Below are 17092 nucleotides of genomic sequence, written 5' to 3' on the forward strand. Positions count from 1 at the left end.
AATGAATGAGTATGAGGAAGAAAAAGAGAACTCGTTACAGCAATAACATTTCGATGAGAAGGAAAGCAATTTGCAGCAATCAAGGCTTCTATTTATTCTTCATATAATATTTGAATCGTGAAATAAAGTCAAATTACAAGTGATTAAGAATAATAAGCGTGACGAAGATAAAGAAATAAATTCCAATTAAAAATAAAATATGTAAGCGATGATTTCGTTGAAAAATATTATTTCTGGCCACTCATTGGTCACTTTAAATATATCTGCATATACAGAAACATTTTTTAAAACTTCTCTCGATGATAATATATACATATATGTATATAAAGAATGTATTCAATTTGGTTGTTACAACCGAGTCCCTTTTCTGTCCTTATTTTTCTTTTTGACCACAGTCATGAATAATTGATATGTGAATGAATAACAAAGTGTACTTTCGTTTCCATGATTTAGAAGATTCACAATTGCTGCCTGTTTGTAGTGGTTGTTACTTTAGAAATTTATCGAAAAAGATATTTTTGTGAAAAAGTTACAAAAGATACTTTCATTTAATAATATCGTTTTTTTTTTTTTATAAATTTTGATTATATTTCAAACTCATTTATTTTTAATTTAATTATAATTTCAATGTGGTCTTATTTGTCTTATTGTTTTACAAAATTTTTAATATTATTATTCTTAAATATTCTTTTATATCAGAATTCCAAAATAAATAACCCTAGTAGCGCAAAATATTGAATACATGTGTATTTAATATTAACAAGAGATTTAATGTATAGAAAATACACACGTATTCAATATTTTTCAATATTTTGTGCTACTAGGGAATATAAAGTTAAAAAACACACATTAATATGATTACAAATAAATGAAAAAAAGAAAAAAAAAAGATGTAAATGAAAGAAATTGGGAGAGTGGGAAGGAAAGATAAAAGGATAGATTAGGAGATAAATAGAAAAAGAAGGAAAATAAGGAAAGATAGTAAAGTAGAACATAATACAAAGAGACTCAACAGAAAGACTTGGTTGGTTGGTCGGTTGGTTGGTTGGTTGGTTGGTTGGTTGTGGCGAGGGAACAGAGCAGAGGTGGTAGTAGTCGACATATCCAAGTAGGGGACGTTGATCTTATATTCGGATATATACGTACACCATTTAGTCTGTTCGTTGTTCTCTATCTTCTTCTTCCTTTCTCTTTCTCTGGAAATTGTATACTCGAACCGGAGGCTTCGACGTCCGCCGATAAGTTTATCCTCGCTGTAAATAAGGGAGGGACGATAAGAAAACAACGTATGTTATACATATATATATATATGTGTTAAAAGTATTATTATTTTGTATAATCCGGTAATTCGTAAAATGACCAACTAAATCCTAAAGATAAAATCTTATATTGATCTGTTAAAATATGAGAAAAATCATAATTACACATAATTTAATTAGGTAATATTTAAATTCAAAATATTCAAGAAATTAATTAAAGAATATGAGATTGAAATTTGGTACCAAAAACAAAATATAAGACAAATATTATTTAATTAACCAAATTAAAACCAATTAAAATTCTTCGAGAAACCAAAATTATACACACTTCAATTAGATAATATATGAATTCACGGTATTCAAGCAAGTAATAAAGGAATATGAAATTGAAATTTGGTACCAAGTATATGAGAAAAATATTCTTCAATTTGGTTTCAATACTTCTGTCTATTCTGCACTGTTGTAAATTTAGAGACAGAAAATATTTATTTTTACGTTTTTAAAGCTTTCTAAGCGTAGGTTATCTAATTTTGAGATAGAGTTTATCTATTGATTTAAGAAATTAAATTACATTTTCTTGAAAAACTATAAAATAATAGAAAATAAAATAAACGTGGAACAATAAGTAGTAATTCTATTATTATCTCTTTTTGTCTTTTGAAAATAGATCTTCTATTAGTCTTACTGTTTCTATCGACTTAAATCACTCGTCTTTTTCCAAAAAAAAACGAAGAATGAATTCAAATTCATATATAACATCGTTATTCCTTAAAACAATTAGTTTTATTACTCTATAATAAAATTCTTTTGTATATATGTTTTTTCCATTCTACACTTAAAAAAAAATAAGAACAAAATTTTATATATTCCCTAGTAGCACAAAATATTGAAAAATATTGAATACACATATGTATTTAATATTAATTTAAATCTAATTTAATATTAAAAAAAAAACATTTAATGTCTTTTTAATATTAAATACACATGTATTCAATATTTTTCAATATTTTGTGCTACTAGGGTGACTACAGGTTTATTTAAAGTTTAAACACAAATTATAAAACTATTTGTAAATATGCTGTATATATAGAATATATTTTTTCGTCTCGGTTATCCTAATTGAAAATAAAAAAATAAAGTACAAAATATGAATAAATAAAAATTAGAAAAAAAGAAACAATATTATAATAGAAAGAAATTTATTGATTTGAGGATATATATTGTATAGTCGTATTTTGTCTAAAGTAGGGTGCGAGGAACATATTTATTTTCTATATATATATAAATATAAATATCGAAGACAGCAGTGTGATAATATTTGCGCAAGCAAACAAATCAATCCGGGTCCGGCTTTGAAGCGGAATTGAATATAGGCTGAACGTCGTACTTCATTGGCTAGTATGTTGCTTGTCAATTCTCAATAAATCAAATATGGAATTTGAAAAAGTGAATTTACTCGATTGTCGATGGTATACTACTTGTTGTTTATTTAAAACAATATATAAAATATACTTCGTTTGGAGAGTACAAGAAAGATTTTCTTTTAAATGAAATCAATCAATCACATATTTTGTTTATATTCGAGTCGTATTCATTTTGAAAAATTTCAGTCGTGTATTAATCAATATTGGTATGCATCTAATATCATTTTAATCAGGGTAAATAAATTTAAATTAACTTAATTATTCAAATAAAATATATCTATATTTGAAATATTATGAATATTTTCATTAGAGTAATTCGTATTAAAATCATATGGAAAAATATCAAATATGCATGTATATATAAATATATATAATATATATGTATATATGCTACAAATTTAAGCTTATTTCATCGAATTTATTGTTATTAGATTATCTTATATTCGTATAAATGTATAATTTAAATTGACACTTACTGTATTATTTCAATGAATTGCATTTCTCTTATTTTCTATAAGAAATGTTTCTTTCCTTATGTAAATCAAATCTAATCTTAACACATATGTTAACGTTATCTTTTTGAACCTTCGTAAACTAAATCCATGGGCAAACAGTTGTCTGCACAGCACACACACAGACACACACAAATACACACAAGATTATCTCTGTCCAGGAGAGAATCTTATAAAAATATACTTTCGAGGACTACACAACTCTCTAGGAGGGTGTTTTTCTGATTTAATAGAATTTTTTCTTCATAGCACGATCAACAATATGTTATATTAGTTTCCCATGTTAAATAGATTTTTATGTTGACTTAAATCTATGATGAGATTCCTCTACCTTTCTTTCAAATAAAATTTCTATTTTAAATGAATAATTTTTATCTATGAATTTTTAATATTTTTCTTTTCGGATGTAGAATTTGAAAGGAAGGAGGGTATACCGTTCTAGAAATTCCAATACTTTAACCATTCGTCCCTTCTTCTCTCTTTCTATATTTCCACAATACTGAAAATATAATATTCATGTGATCCAGAAATAAAAGGAATTATTATATTTATTTTCATAGGAATAAAATTTAAGGAAATGTCTTACTGTCAGCTGTTTACATTTAGTGCATAGTACAATGAGAATAAAATGAAAAATACAGAAGATAGTTAGATGCATTTTATTATATTATTAATCAACAACAAAAAAAATAGATATAAATAAATGAATCAAGATTTACATATTTGATGAATGAAAAGGAAAATAAAAAAAAAAGAAAATTTTGTTTCTCTTCGAGTTTTATTTTCTACAGATTTTTCTCTCTTTTAGTTCTCTTTTAGTTAGATAAAAAGAAATCTGTCAAGGTTGAAGATGAGTTGACAGATAAAAAGGAAAAGAAAAAAATGAAAAAAGGAAAAAAAAATACGGAAAAAAAAAAATAAGGGGGGAAAAAAAAATATGTAGAGAAAGAAAGAATCGAGAAACACGAGCATGGCATACAAACGATCGTACACAGAGATTGTGAGATTTACATTTTCCTTCCCATCGAAAGATCAACATCTTTGAAAAAATACAAAGAATGTGACTTCTCAGCGTAGTCACACCTCCCATAATTTGTTTTCTAACAAGTTTTTTCTCTAATAATAAGAAATATTTTCAAATTCGAAAGATGACTCGTCAAAAATCAACGTCACATATTTCTTTCTATTTATTTTCACTAGAATAAATAATAAATTATAATATACAAATATAATTTATATAATAAATAATAAAATTTTTTTATTATTTATTATTTATTATTTATTGTTTATAAATATATTTATTATATATAAAAGATTTTTATAAATAATTATATTATATCTTATTATTATAAATAATATATACAAATAAATTATATATTATATTTATTATTTATAAATAAAAATTTATATTTATAAAATTATATTTATATATAAATATTAAATATAATATATAATATTATATATATATATAAACTTCTATATATTATTAACAAATAATTTATCTCTCTCATTATAATTTATTTTTAATTTCAAATATTGTTATTTCTTTTTTTTTTTTTTTTACTAAATACAAAATACTATATTTTTGTTTGACTGACTGATTGTTCCTTTCTTTCCCTGTACTTCCCTCTTTTTCTCTTTTATTCTCGTTTCAAACGAAATTTCGAAAGACGAAGCTATTGTTAAAAGTTACAATGTAATGGAACCTAGCTGATACATGTACCACAGCCTTTTATCTCTCTCTCTCTTCTCTCTCTCTCTCTCTCTCTCTCTCTGCTGACAAACGGGAAAAAGCTCGCTAATCGGCACGAGTTAATCGGTCCAACTGTTACGGAAATGCGAGAACGATTACGACGAATTCTTTGCTACGAATCGAAAACAACGAGGTCGAATGAATATTCTTTCTCTCACACATACACACGTCAGGTATTTACCATAAAAAACATATAATTATTTCATTTATTGAATTGAGTTTTCCTTCTTTCTTTTTTTTCTATTTCTCTTTCACTATTTCTCCCTTTTTTTCTGTTTTCCAGAAAAGAAAAAAATAATTGTTGATTTTAATTGTTTTCATTTTCACGTTCTTTCTCTTCCTCCCTATTATTTGTTTTAATTCTTTTTTTTTTTTTTTTTTTTGTTATTTTTCTTGGTTTCTTTCTTCTCAATGAACAAAAATGAATCTTAACGAGACGCGAATCGTTACCAAAAAGCAACGATGAAAATTTTAATAACCATTCCGCGCGTTAACGAACTGCAGCTGCACTTCTACGAATCTTTTAGGAATCTAGCGAAGGAGTTTCGGAATGATTGCATTCTTAAGAAGAGGCAGAGAATGCAAGAGAAAAAGAGAGAGAGAGAGAGAGAGAGAGAGAGAGAGAGAGAGAAAAGAATGGACCACGAATATTAACTCGAAACAAACGACGATAAGGAGACGAAAGTAGCGAGAGTTAAAGTACTTTGAAGACTTTTAAAGTCATGAAAAAAAAGTACTGCCTTCGAAATGGATGAACCATTTCTTTCTTTTTTTTATTTTTTTTTCTTTTTTTTTCTTTTCGAGTGAAATGCACGAGCGAAATGAGAAGCCTTTTGCGATATTAGATCTTAACTTACTTTTGTTTCTAATATTTTCGTGAATGAAGAAGAAAAAGATTAAAGGATGAATAAAAAATTAAAGAAAAAGAACAGACAGAACGTGAGAAATCGTTTTCTCAAATAAACGAGAAAAATATGAAACGAAGAATAAAATGAGGTCAAAAGTTTTTGAAAAAAAAAAAAGTTAAAAAATAATTTGATATGATTTTTTTCTGTTTTTTTTTTTTTTTGGTTTGTTTTTTTAACGTCGATTCTCTTGGGGCTCGCTAGCTACACCGGTGGTCCCTGATCTCAAACCTTGTCAGTAACTAAATGAGAACATTGGGAATGAATGAAGTTACCGTAATAAAAACAAATGAACAAAAAAAATACTAGGGACTTCTTTTTTTTTTTCTTTCTTTCTTTCATTTCTTTTCGTCGTTTGTTGTACGAGCAAAGCACGTAGCGTTCTCATTTTCTAACAAGTCCGGTTGGCTAAAAATGTGGGTTAAAGTGCAAAAGGCTAGGGACTAATTTATTCTCATGAAACGTTAGCAGAGAACGTGATAATACCTCCCTTTTCTTTTTATGTCCATTTATATTGGTCTACTTCTATATATATGCAACACACACACGCATAGAGAGAAATTAGAGACACATACATACATATACGATATGTTCGGATAAAAAAAGGGATAAGACGCGAATAAAGCAATTTTCACCTTTCCTTGTTTTTTTTTTTCTTCTAGAATAAAATCTTTTACAATGAGACCAATCCCAACTCCTACAATAATTATTAAACTACGCAATACATGATTAAAAGTTTGTATTAATAATTTAACTTCGCTACGAATGATTTATAACACAGTTAAACATCTTTTTACCAAAGCACGTTATATACATACGTTTATGTTGACATGTTTGCGAATTAAACGAAATGACGTATTAATGAATTTTGGTTTTGATTTATCGAAGGTAAAAATAATATAATAAATAAGAATATTTTATAATAAAGAAGATGTATAAATAAATAAGATAAAATAATAATATAATATAAATATTATAATAAATATGAGTTACACACAATTGATCGAAATGATTATCAAGAAAACAAAACTAATGAAGAGAAATGATTTGCCTTTTTTTGTTTTTTTATATTTATTTCTTTTACATAAATTAGAATACAAAATGAGTCTTTGAAATTTATTCAAAGAATAGTCTAAAGAAGTGTAAAAGAAAAGAAAATAATTGATTTTGAAAGGTCACTTGAAAATTTTTGGTCCATCCTGTTCTTGAATAAAGAGAAGACACTTATTATCTTTACCTTCAAACGAAACTCGTATTAAATATGTACGATCTTCGCAATCGGTTGTAATCTTTTTAAATAAAAATCTACTTGACAGCACGATACGAAGTGACTAAATAAATTTAACAATAAAAGAGGCAGAGAAGAAGAACGTTTCCTCTCATAGTGAAACGACATATGTATCACTTTCGGCATCATTTTCTCGCCCTCGCACTTCCCTATTAATTAGTTACATACATTTTATCCCACCATCTCATGCGTATATGAATATATATATATATCTATATATATAGATATATATGCACATAAGTCAGAATTAATGTTTGTTCTGTAACCCTTTGAGTGCTGAATACTTTTACCTAAAATATTTTCTAGAAACGAAATTGTTTATTATTAACTAGATTCTAATAATAAATTATATTTATTGATTAAAGTTTTTCTTTAGAAAAATATAATTTAATTAATTAATATAAACATTATATTATTTTACATTAATATAAACAAACACACCCTAGTGGCACAAAATATTGAAAAATATTGAATGCATGTGTATTTAATATTAAAAAGAGATTTAATGTCTTTTTAATATTAATGTATATTAATATATTAATATAATGTAAATTTAATATAATATATAATATAATTAATTAATTTATTATATTATTATATATATTATATATTATATTAATTACTAATTAATAACAATTAATTAATTATTAATTATTAATATGATATATAATATAATTAATGTAATGTATATTAATGTGTATTTAATATTAAAAAGTGATTTAATGTCTTTTTAATATTACAATAAATACATATGCATTCATTATTTTTCAATATTTTGTGCTACTAAGGCATATGCGTCGATAGACCACTTTGATAATTTTTATCAAACGCATATATGCGTCTATAGCACTCAAACGGTTAATCCATTTAAATTCTTTGAAATAATTTTAATGTAGATATATATACATACAATGTATGATATATAAATTTAATAAAAAAAAGTACTGATTAGTTGAATAATTAATTTTCTAAATATCTATATTTTAAATACTATTGAAATGATGTTGATATTAATAAATATGTTGGTGAAATTAAACGGAACAATTAATTGCACATTTTTCATATTTTTTATTTTATTAATATTCATATAAGAAACCTACAATATTTCTTATTTTTATTGAAACTTTCCTTGTGCTAAGATATTTTCAGTTACATTTACATTTTACGTTTCGCGTATATAAATCTATGTAAGAACATTTAGAAAAGTTATTAAATATAGATAGCACATAGTACTTATTAATGAAAAGTTTAGAATATCTTAAAAAGAATTAGAAACAAGATTGATCAATTTGATTTAATTTGAATCATTTATTATCAAATTTTCGAATGGAACAATTCATCTATTAACACTAGATATATCACCATTTTCAGTATACCTATTTCTAACACACTAGTCAAAATGACTGGTATATAAAAAAAATACTTTCTGAGACTTCCAGTCTTTATTTACTCTTAAAAAATAATAAAAAATGTTTAACAATAATAATATTAACCAATTAAGCGTGTTTGACGACTATATCCGTCATGCGTAAAAGTTTGTTACAATTTATTGTTTAAATTGTAATTTTGGCGAAAACTAAATTATATTCGTAAATTTTAATATGTTTAAAATTTTTCGAGGTCAAAAAAAAAACAAAAGTCAAGAATAAATTTTTAATTTCTATAAATATTCGATTTTTTCTCTAATTTTTCCGTTTATTATGTATAAATATATGTTCATATTAAGAAATTGTGTGTATATTACTAACAAAATTGTTCATTCCCTAAAATAAAGTCGTCTTTTTGAACCAATATTGTAACAGCGCCACTTACTCAGTGTTTGACGACTATATCCGTCATCGCTTGATTATCGCGACATACACCAGAGCGCGCTGTGCGCACAGATCGCCACACTTAACTTGTTAATAGATAAATGAATTTATAGACATTTTTAAATAACAAAACGCTTAATTATTTACAGAACTCAAATGTTACACATGAAGTAGAAATTTGAAATTAAAATGTCCCGACCAATCAAAATGACTGATCTGATATATCTAGTGTTAATATGATTTATCTATTTTAAAACGAAAAATAGAATAATAAAAAGAATTTAAAAATATAGCATAAAACTCGATGAGAGAGATGTATTTTGATTTCTTTTTTGTTGAATTCTGTCTCGACGAAGAGAAAGAAACAGAAAGAAAGAGAGAGAGAGAGAGAAAGAAAGAGAGAAAAAAGGCTGCGAATTCGTGGAACGTAGGTAATAATTATAAGCTCTGCTAATTAAAGGGCAAGATTTAAGAAGAGCTTTGTTGAATCTTTTCTACACATTTATGTTCTATTCTTTTTTTTCCTTTTGTTTCATGAACGAACGAACGTACAAATGAATCAGTCGACAGAATGAAGCTGTGGTGGAGTTTAGCGTTGGTCCTTGTCGCCGCATCGATGTTCCTCAGCACCGTCGGCGCAGCATCTGTGCTTTGGGAGGAAGATGACAAGGAGATACTTGTACGAACCGTTCGCGGTACCAAGGGTATGAAACATTAACTTTAATTAACTTAATTATTCGTTTCGAAAAGAAAGAGGAAGAGAGAGAGAGAGAAGAGTAATATTGTTCCTTTGAGATTTCCCTTCTGAAATATTTAATTTAGTCTTTTCATTTTCCCTATTATGCCTTCCTTCGACAAATGTTCTCAAAGAATATAATAATATGAAGTTCCTTTTAAATTAATCATTAATTCGAAGAATTTAATCCTTATTGTAAACAATGATATACTACTAATTCCATTTGTCATTATTTCTATACAATATTTATAATCATTTTTACAAGTTATAATATTTTCAAGGGATAGGATTTCAAGTATTTCTGATATTGAGTAAATATTTCAAAAGAATATTATCTTTGTATATTAATGATAACATTATCATTCTAATTTCTATGACAATTAATCACAGACATTTTTTTCTCTTTTCCAAATAATTCAAATACGTAATATACGGTTCACGTTCGAAAACATCATAAAACACGTTGCGTGTACGTGTTCTTACGCGAAACTATAGATATTATATTGTATATATATAACCAAATAAAAAAGATGAAGACAAAAAACTAGAGAAAGAGTGAGAGGAAGAACCAAGGTAAAGAATAAATGTAAGCTCTTAAGCGTATACTCTCTTTATACATACTACTATCTATACCTAACGTAAGCATATACGTTGGACTCTCGAGAAAGAGACTGCTTGAAAGCCCTCTTTGTACATCATCGTTCTATCTCCCAATCCCTTTTCTCTCTCTCTCTCTCTCTCTCTCTCTCGCCATCATCTTCCTTCATTTTCTTTTTTCTCAAAGAACGAGAAAGAAAAATGTAGCTGCTGGAATATCATTCAAGTGGGGGTGGGGGAGGAAAAGAAAAAAATTCTGATATCTCAAATATTCTTCTACTTCTTCTTCTTCTTCTTCTTCTCATACTCCTCCTCCTCCTACTCTTTCTCTGTTTTTCTTGTTTCTATCTTACTAGAAGAACTTCTTCCATGACCGCAAAAGCTCTCTCTCTCTCTCTGTGCTTAATCGATCGAGGTACCCTGTTGTGCCGCATCGAGCCTTCGGGTATATAAACATATCAATGCCCCCCCCCTCCTCCCTCTCCCCCTCTCTCTCTCCCTATTCTATGTTTTTTTACACCAGAAAGCTCGATCCATCGGAAATCGAAGAGTCTTTTTAGATAGTAGAAAATAAAAGGGTTTATACGTTCATGTTGATGACGACAAAATGATAAGGCTATTCAAATAATCTCTTTTAAATGATAATGTTCTACATGATCTAGTCGTACGTGATTTTTTATACATGTGAACATTATTTTTAATACTAGATAATTTTACAATTTTTATTAAAAAAAAAAAAAAAAAAAAAAAAAAGAGAGAGAAAAAATATATCACTAAAAATAAGTGTGAATAAAGTAATATTCGAACGATTAACCAAAAAGATTCGAATTCAAGAAGAAAGTTAAAGTTTTCCTATCGTCGTGATTAAGAAATGGTCACGAAAATGGATGACTAATTGACAACGAATTTGCACCAATCAATTGAACGTGCTGGACCGATTTTAGATTGTAATTATCGGTAGCACAACAGAACGACGAAAGCACGTTCGTTCGAAATTAAGGTCTCCTTGATCACCACCTCGGTTACCGCTTCGGTCAACGTCGTTGCTATACTACTACTACGCTCTTCCAAGTTTCACTATCCACTTGATATACTCTACCGCGCTTGCCAATTATCTCTATTGACGTTTTGCATCTCTGATGCAGCAGCAGCAGCATCCGGCAGCGCCGCTTCGTGCAGATACGTCAAGGGTCAATGGTCGGAGTGTGATTCAAAAACCAACACTCGTTCCCGAACTCTTAATCTTAAAAAGGGGGACAAATCTTGCGAACAAACTAAGACTATTCAGAAGAAATGCAAAAAAGGTAATAAATAAGCATGATCTTGATTTATACATGTATCTGTTGCATTAAACACGATAAGTTATTTTGACAAATTTTTCTTAGAAATGATATTATTGGGTTGTCCTGAAAGTTCGTGCCGATTTTCGATAGATGACATTAAAGTGTTCTTGCTAAAAAAAAAACCTGAAAAGTTCTGAAGCACAAAATTGTAAAGTTATTACATTATTATATTTATTATTTATTATTATATTATTTTTTTATAATTATATATTATATATATATATATAACAAAAAAAAATTTAAATGAGTTACATCTTCTATCTTCCGTCAAAATCGGCACGAACTTTCAAGACAAAACCTATAGATGTAACATTTGTTGGTTTATATACATATTGTTTTATTTTGTTAATAATTATTGTGTTTATATTGTTTAAAACATATTGTTTCTCTTTATCATCAATGAAAATTAAATTAATCGTTATTAAAGAATAACAATGACAAGAGTTTATGGTACTATGATTATATGCGTGGCGGGTGAAGCAGCCTGTCGGTACGAAAAGGGCACATGGAGCGGATGCGTGGATCAAATATCGACGAGAGTGGACAATTTAAAGGCAAACAGTGATCCCAGTTGTGATAAGACACGTTTGACTACGAAGAGGTGTAAGTCGGAGACCAATACCAATACCAAGAAATCAGCCAAAGGAGGTATATATATATATTATTTTTTTGTAATAAAACAAGCACACTTACAGTAATCAATACTAACGACTCAATTATCAAAAATAATTTATGCCCCATATTCATTAATATTAAATAAATTCATTTAGATAACATTTTAGTATTTTCAAAATGAAAGCAAGACAAAAATACTAACAATAAGAGGAAGAGAGAAAAGAAAATGAGGGAAGAAAGAGGGAGAAAGACAGAGCAAAGGCAGACTTTTATCAGGACAAGCAAAATAAAGATTCGGCGTTCATTCGACTTGATGAAGAAGCGGAAAGTAGCAACACCCACATCGATAACGACGGGGACCCTTCTCTCTTTCTCTTTCATTCTCTCTTTTCTCTCTTCATCAAGTGTACTCGATGTCGGCATTGAAAGAGTTAAAGATAGCTTCTTGTAATGTCTCTATGGGGTCATGGACAGAACAAACAACGAATACGATGCGCAAAAGCCTCTGCTATTAAACATAAACTTTTTCTATCTCTTTTTTTTTTTTTTTACTATTAAAGAAAACAAAAATAAATTATATATATATTTTTATTTAAAAGAGGAATTATATATATATACACCAATGTAACAACATGAATCTAATATTCGTTAATATTTTTCCAGGCGAACGATCGAACAAGAAGTCGAGCAAGCAGTAAAATCATATTTTCGTCTAAATGTACTACCGTGTCCCTTTGTAAAACACCCGACGATCAGCAAAAATCCAACAACGGGCAACGAACAAAAAATGCATTCTTGAGTTTCCTTCAACGTACATATGGATATGTTTGATTAACGAATTGTCGTTGTATTGATAAATCGCGAGTATACTTACTAAGATCGAGACATTTTCGTCGATCGATAGAAATAATAATAAGAATAAGAATAATAATAATAAGAGTAATAATAATAATAATATTATAATAATAATAACAATAATAATAATAATAATGATAATGATAATAATATTAATAATAAATGAAATAAAATAATAATAAATGAATAAATAATCGTTTCTGTGTATAGGGGTGTATAATTTCGTTACGTAACAAATAAAATCAAACAAATAAACAAGCCCAGAAACAACACACATCTTTTCTTTTGCTGAAAAAATACATTCGTTGATCGACCTTAAAAATTTGGCAGAAGCACGCGATACCCCAAACGCATGCGTAAGAATTGAACAAAAAATAATAATCAACTCTTATTGCGTTAGAAAGAATTATTATTATTATAATGTTTATATGTACTAATCGTATCGAGATTATATACGATACCCTATTGCTTCTATAAATATATATTTACGATGAGCTCTTCCATTTACGTGGCCAAAACTTACTCCGTGAAATATATTTTACATATATACATATGTAGTACATATTATATGTATATATAATATAAAATTATATTTTGTTGTTTTGTGAAACTTTTTTCATTTTTTTTTCTGCAAATAATTTCAATGTAATATATATGGTACCATGAAAGATTGATAGAAAATGTCAAAATTCACATGTTCGCTTTCAATCTTTCACCGACGAATTCGGTATGTATTGACAAGCGACCATGTGAATCATGACATTCTCCAATTTTGGTTTTTCACGATAGTATATATATATATATATTTGCAGAAAGTCTCTAGATGGGTCAAAAGTTTTGAAATAATTTTAAAAATCAATTACACTCCTTTTCATGACTTCTTAAAAAAAAAAATGTACGCAATAGGTTTTTGAGAATCAACTAAAAACTTGGACCCATCTAATGACTTTTGTCCATGTATGTGTTTGCGTGCATATATATATATATATATATTAAAATTTCAATGACGTGTTAATCTATGACGACTTTTTTCTCATTGTCAGTAAGTCAACAAAATGAAAAAAACAAAAGAAAAAAAATTAATAAAAATAATCTATTAGATAACTTTTATATTTAAATAGTACTTTTCTATAAGCATCATTAATTTGTTCATTAAATTATATTTTGCTTTTTATATTTTTTTTTTTTTAATTTTAATTTCACGGGATATTTAAAAACAAATTAAAACGATAATAAACACATGTAGATGTACGATGTGTCGATGTTTAAAAATGATTATGTATATTTTATGTAATAATATGCAGTCTTCGTATTAACGATGATTACATTGTCCGTGATATATATTCTGAAATTTTTCCATCATTTTTCAAACATGTGTCCCTTCTTGTACACAGTTTCACAATCGTTTGAAAAAAAAAAAATAAAAAAAAAAAAAGTATAAAAAATAATAAAAAAGAAAATCAAAAAATACAAAAAAAAAAAAAAAGAAAAGTATCCTTTTTATCTCTATAAATGGAAAAGATAACTCGCTAAGGATCCAAAAATAAATAAATAAATAAATAAAATAAAAGCCGATGAGCACGAAAATCAAATGACATTAACATATTACATTGTCTCGAAAAGTTTTATAATTTTCGGCACCATATCTCACAATCAGCCATGGCCATGTTTGTCTTTTTAAAGTCAAGAATGTGGTTCTCACAATAATTATAAAACATCTTTACCAAAACTATACAAAATCAAAATGTTATTCTCCAAATTCAACTGATTGTGAGATCGATATTTACTGTTTTTAAATCTAAATGTGTATACAAAAGTTTGTCGGTAACGAGAACAACAGCAAGAAAAAGAGGAAAAAAAAAGTAAGAATAATGAAATAAAAGAATAAAATAAAATAAAAATAACAAATCAAGTACGCCTTTTAGACAAGATTTTTCGTGCCTCGATTACGATATAAGTATATCGAGCGTAAACAAGCATGATATCAAGAATCGTAGTTTATCGTCTAGATTACGTATATTACACCCCATATCATCGTGATGATTAAAAAATACAATTTATTGAAATTATGGCGTTTTTAGATAGCGCCATGCGCATTACACGTTATCTATAGGCCCATTATTATTATTATACAATATATAGTTATTATTATCATTAAACGTGTCTATTAAGGATTTAAATGAAACATCATGCTTGACTTCTCTGTGTGTGGAATTTAAGAATTAGAAAAAAAAAGAAGGAAAGTTCTTCGTCTTTTAAACAACATTGTAACATAACATTAATAGAAAATACGTTAAATGATTAGAGAAGAAGTAATTTTTTCAAATCCTTCGATGATAGTAGATCAAACAACTTATTGTTAGATTTTTAATGTCTCTTTCTATCTCTCTCTCTCTCTCTCTCTCTTAACGTGAGATTACGAATTTCGGTATGTAATTATTATTATTATTGCTATTATTGTTATTTTTATTATTATTATTATTATTGGCTTATATAAAATCTAAAAATCTACAACATTGCAATGAAATGAAAATTTTCAATTACATTATAATCAATATCATGTTCAATTATTGTCAAATTTCATTGATACTATGTTCAAATAATTTAAGCTCGTTATTATTAAATAAATTATTATTATTATTATTATTATTATTACTTTTTTTCTCTTACATTATGCAGTAAGCATTTAGCCACTGCCACGAACATAATCAAATTTGATTCAACAGATTGAACCGAATAGTTGAGATTAAATATTTGTTTTATGATCTTTTAAGGGATATATATTGGTTTTTTTTTTTTTTTATTAAACTACTATTTCTTTTCTTTCCTCCCGTTAATTTTTTCACTCGGTATATATTTTCTAGTTTATTTGGCCTGTCACTGGATTTATTTATGGAATTGGCGTTATGTAATAAAAATAATACAAAAACTGTATAATGTATCTCCTTATTAAATAATATTGTGTAATCATTACACATGTAATAAAAATCCAATGTTGTCAATAAAAAATAAATATTATATATAAATTCTAAATGCATGTAATTTTTCTTATAAATTCATTTTTTAATGATATTGTTTTTGAAATTGTCATTTTATTCTTATGAATGAAAGTGGGATATAACAATGGGAATATTTATGCAAAGGAAAACATTTTATTTGTAGTGAAAAATTTTTGACTATATAAAAAATACAAAATACTTGTATATATTATATCCTAGATATTATATAATAATTCATACAAAGATTATAATACTTGTTAATATAAAATCATGGACGGATTTAAATATTATCTTTGCTTTGGCTATTAAAAATTTTTTTAAAGACATTTTGTATGAACGAGTTGAACATTACAAATTCACGAAGCTATTGTTTCAATTTCAAACAGTCTTGATGTAAATATTTTTTTAAAGTTGAAATAAAAAATACGAGTATTTTTTATATAATAAAATAGATAGTGTTATATAAAATTAATAAAAATTTGGTGTATATATAAATATATAGTATGCATTCTTTCTAGTACAGAAATGGACGGAATTTATATTTGTTCCACTTATAATAAAACATATATAACACTATTAAACTATAAGAAAATAATATTCATGATAATAAAAAGATCTTTGAATTAGACTTTAGCTAATAACAATATATATATATATATATTGTATATATATATAATAATTATGCAACTATATATATCTCTAAAAGAATTTTGTTTAAAGCTGTTAGGTGTATATAGTTTTTCTATATATTTCTAAATATTAAAAAAGAATTTTAAAATATGTTTAAAATATGTCAGTTATGCTAAAGAAACAGAAAGTTTACGAGAATAGGTTTTTCCCTCCCATTCTTGATCGGAGGGAAGAGATTCATGACGTACTTTACAAATACGTGGTCCATATTTGAGAAGTACCATTATAACGCCAACTACGAAAAGCGTTAAACAAGCACTGGCTGGCCAAAATACGTGTAAACCCATTGTGCAGTTACTTCAAAA

General features: G+C 26.8%; 2 protein-coding genes across 7 annotated transcripts in view; one reads left to right on the forward strand and one right to left on the reverse strand.

The window, feature by feature from the left end:
• The window catches only part of LOC107073885 (uncharacterized), a 23485-nt gene extending 9146 nt beyond the window's left edge, over positions 1 to 14339 (forward strand). For 3 of the 6 annotated variants that reach the window (XM_015334724.2, XM_089171390.1, XM_015334725.2), the window contains 4 exons: positions 9516 to 9656; positions 11431 to 11589; positions 12109 to 12276; positions 12907 to 14339. In XM_015334724.2, the coding sequence (XP_015190210.1) occupies positions 9524 to 9656; positions 11431 to 11589; positions 12109 to 12276; positions 12907 to 12941 (495 nt within the window). In that variant the 5' untranslated portion in view covers positions 9516 to 9523 and the 3' untranslated portion in view covers positions 12942 to 14339. The remainder of the gene's footprint in view (positions 1 to 9515; positions 9657 to 11430; positions 11590 to 12108; positions 12277 to 12906) is intronic. The other 3 variants (XM_089171391.1, XM_015334726.2, XM_015334728.2) reach the window with 3 other exon arrangements.
• Positions 14340 to 14373: 34 nt separating this feature from the next.
• wrm2 (wurmchen 2 transmembrane micropeptide) lies at positions 14374 to 17074 on the reverse strand. The gene has a single exon (XM_089171392.1). The coding sequence runs from the start codon at positions 17072 to 17074 to the stop codon at positions 16895 to 16897; it is 180 nt and encodes a 59-aa protein (XP_089027518.1). The 3' UTR covers positions 14374 to 16894.
• Between the last annotated feature and the right edge of the window lie 18 nt (positions 17075 to 17092).

This window comes from Polistes dominula, unplaced genomic scaffold, assembly GCF_049000335.1.
Source record: "Polistes dominula isolate Pdom_NZ unplaced genomic scaffold, Pdom_raw_medaka contig_31, whole genome shotgun sequence".
In the NCBI taxonomy this organism is placed as follows: Eukaryota; Metazoa; Arthropoda; class Insecta; order Hymenoptera; family Vespidae; genus Polistes; species Polistes dominula.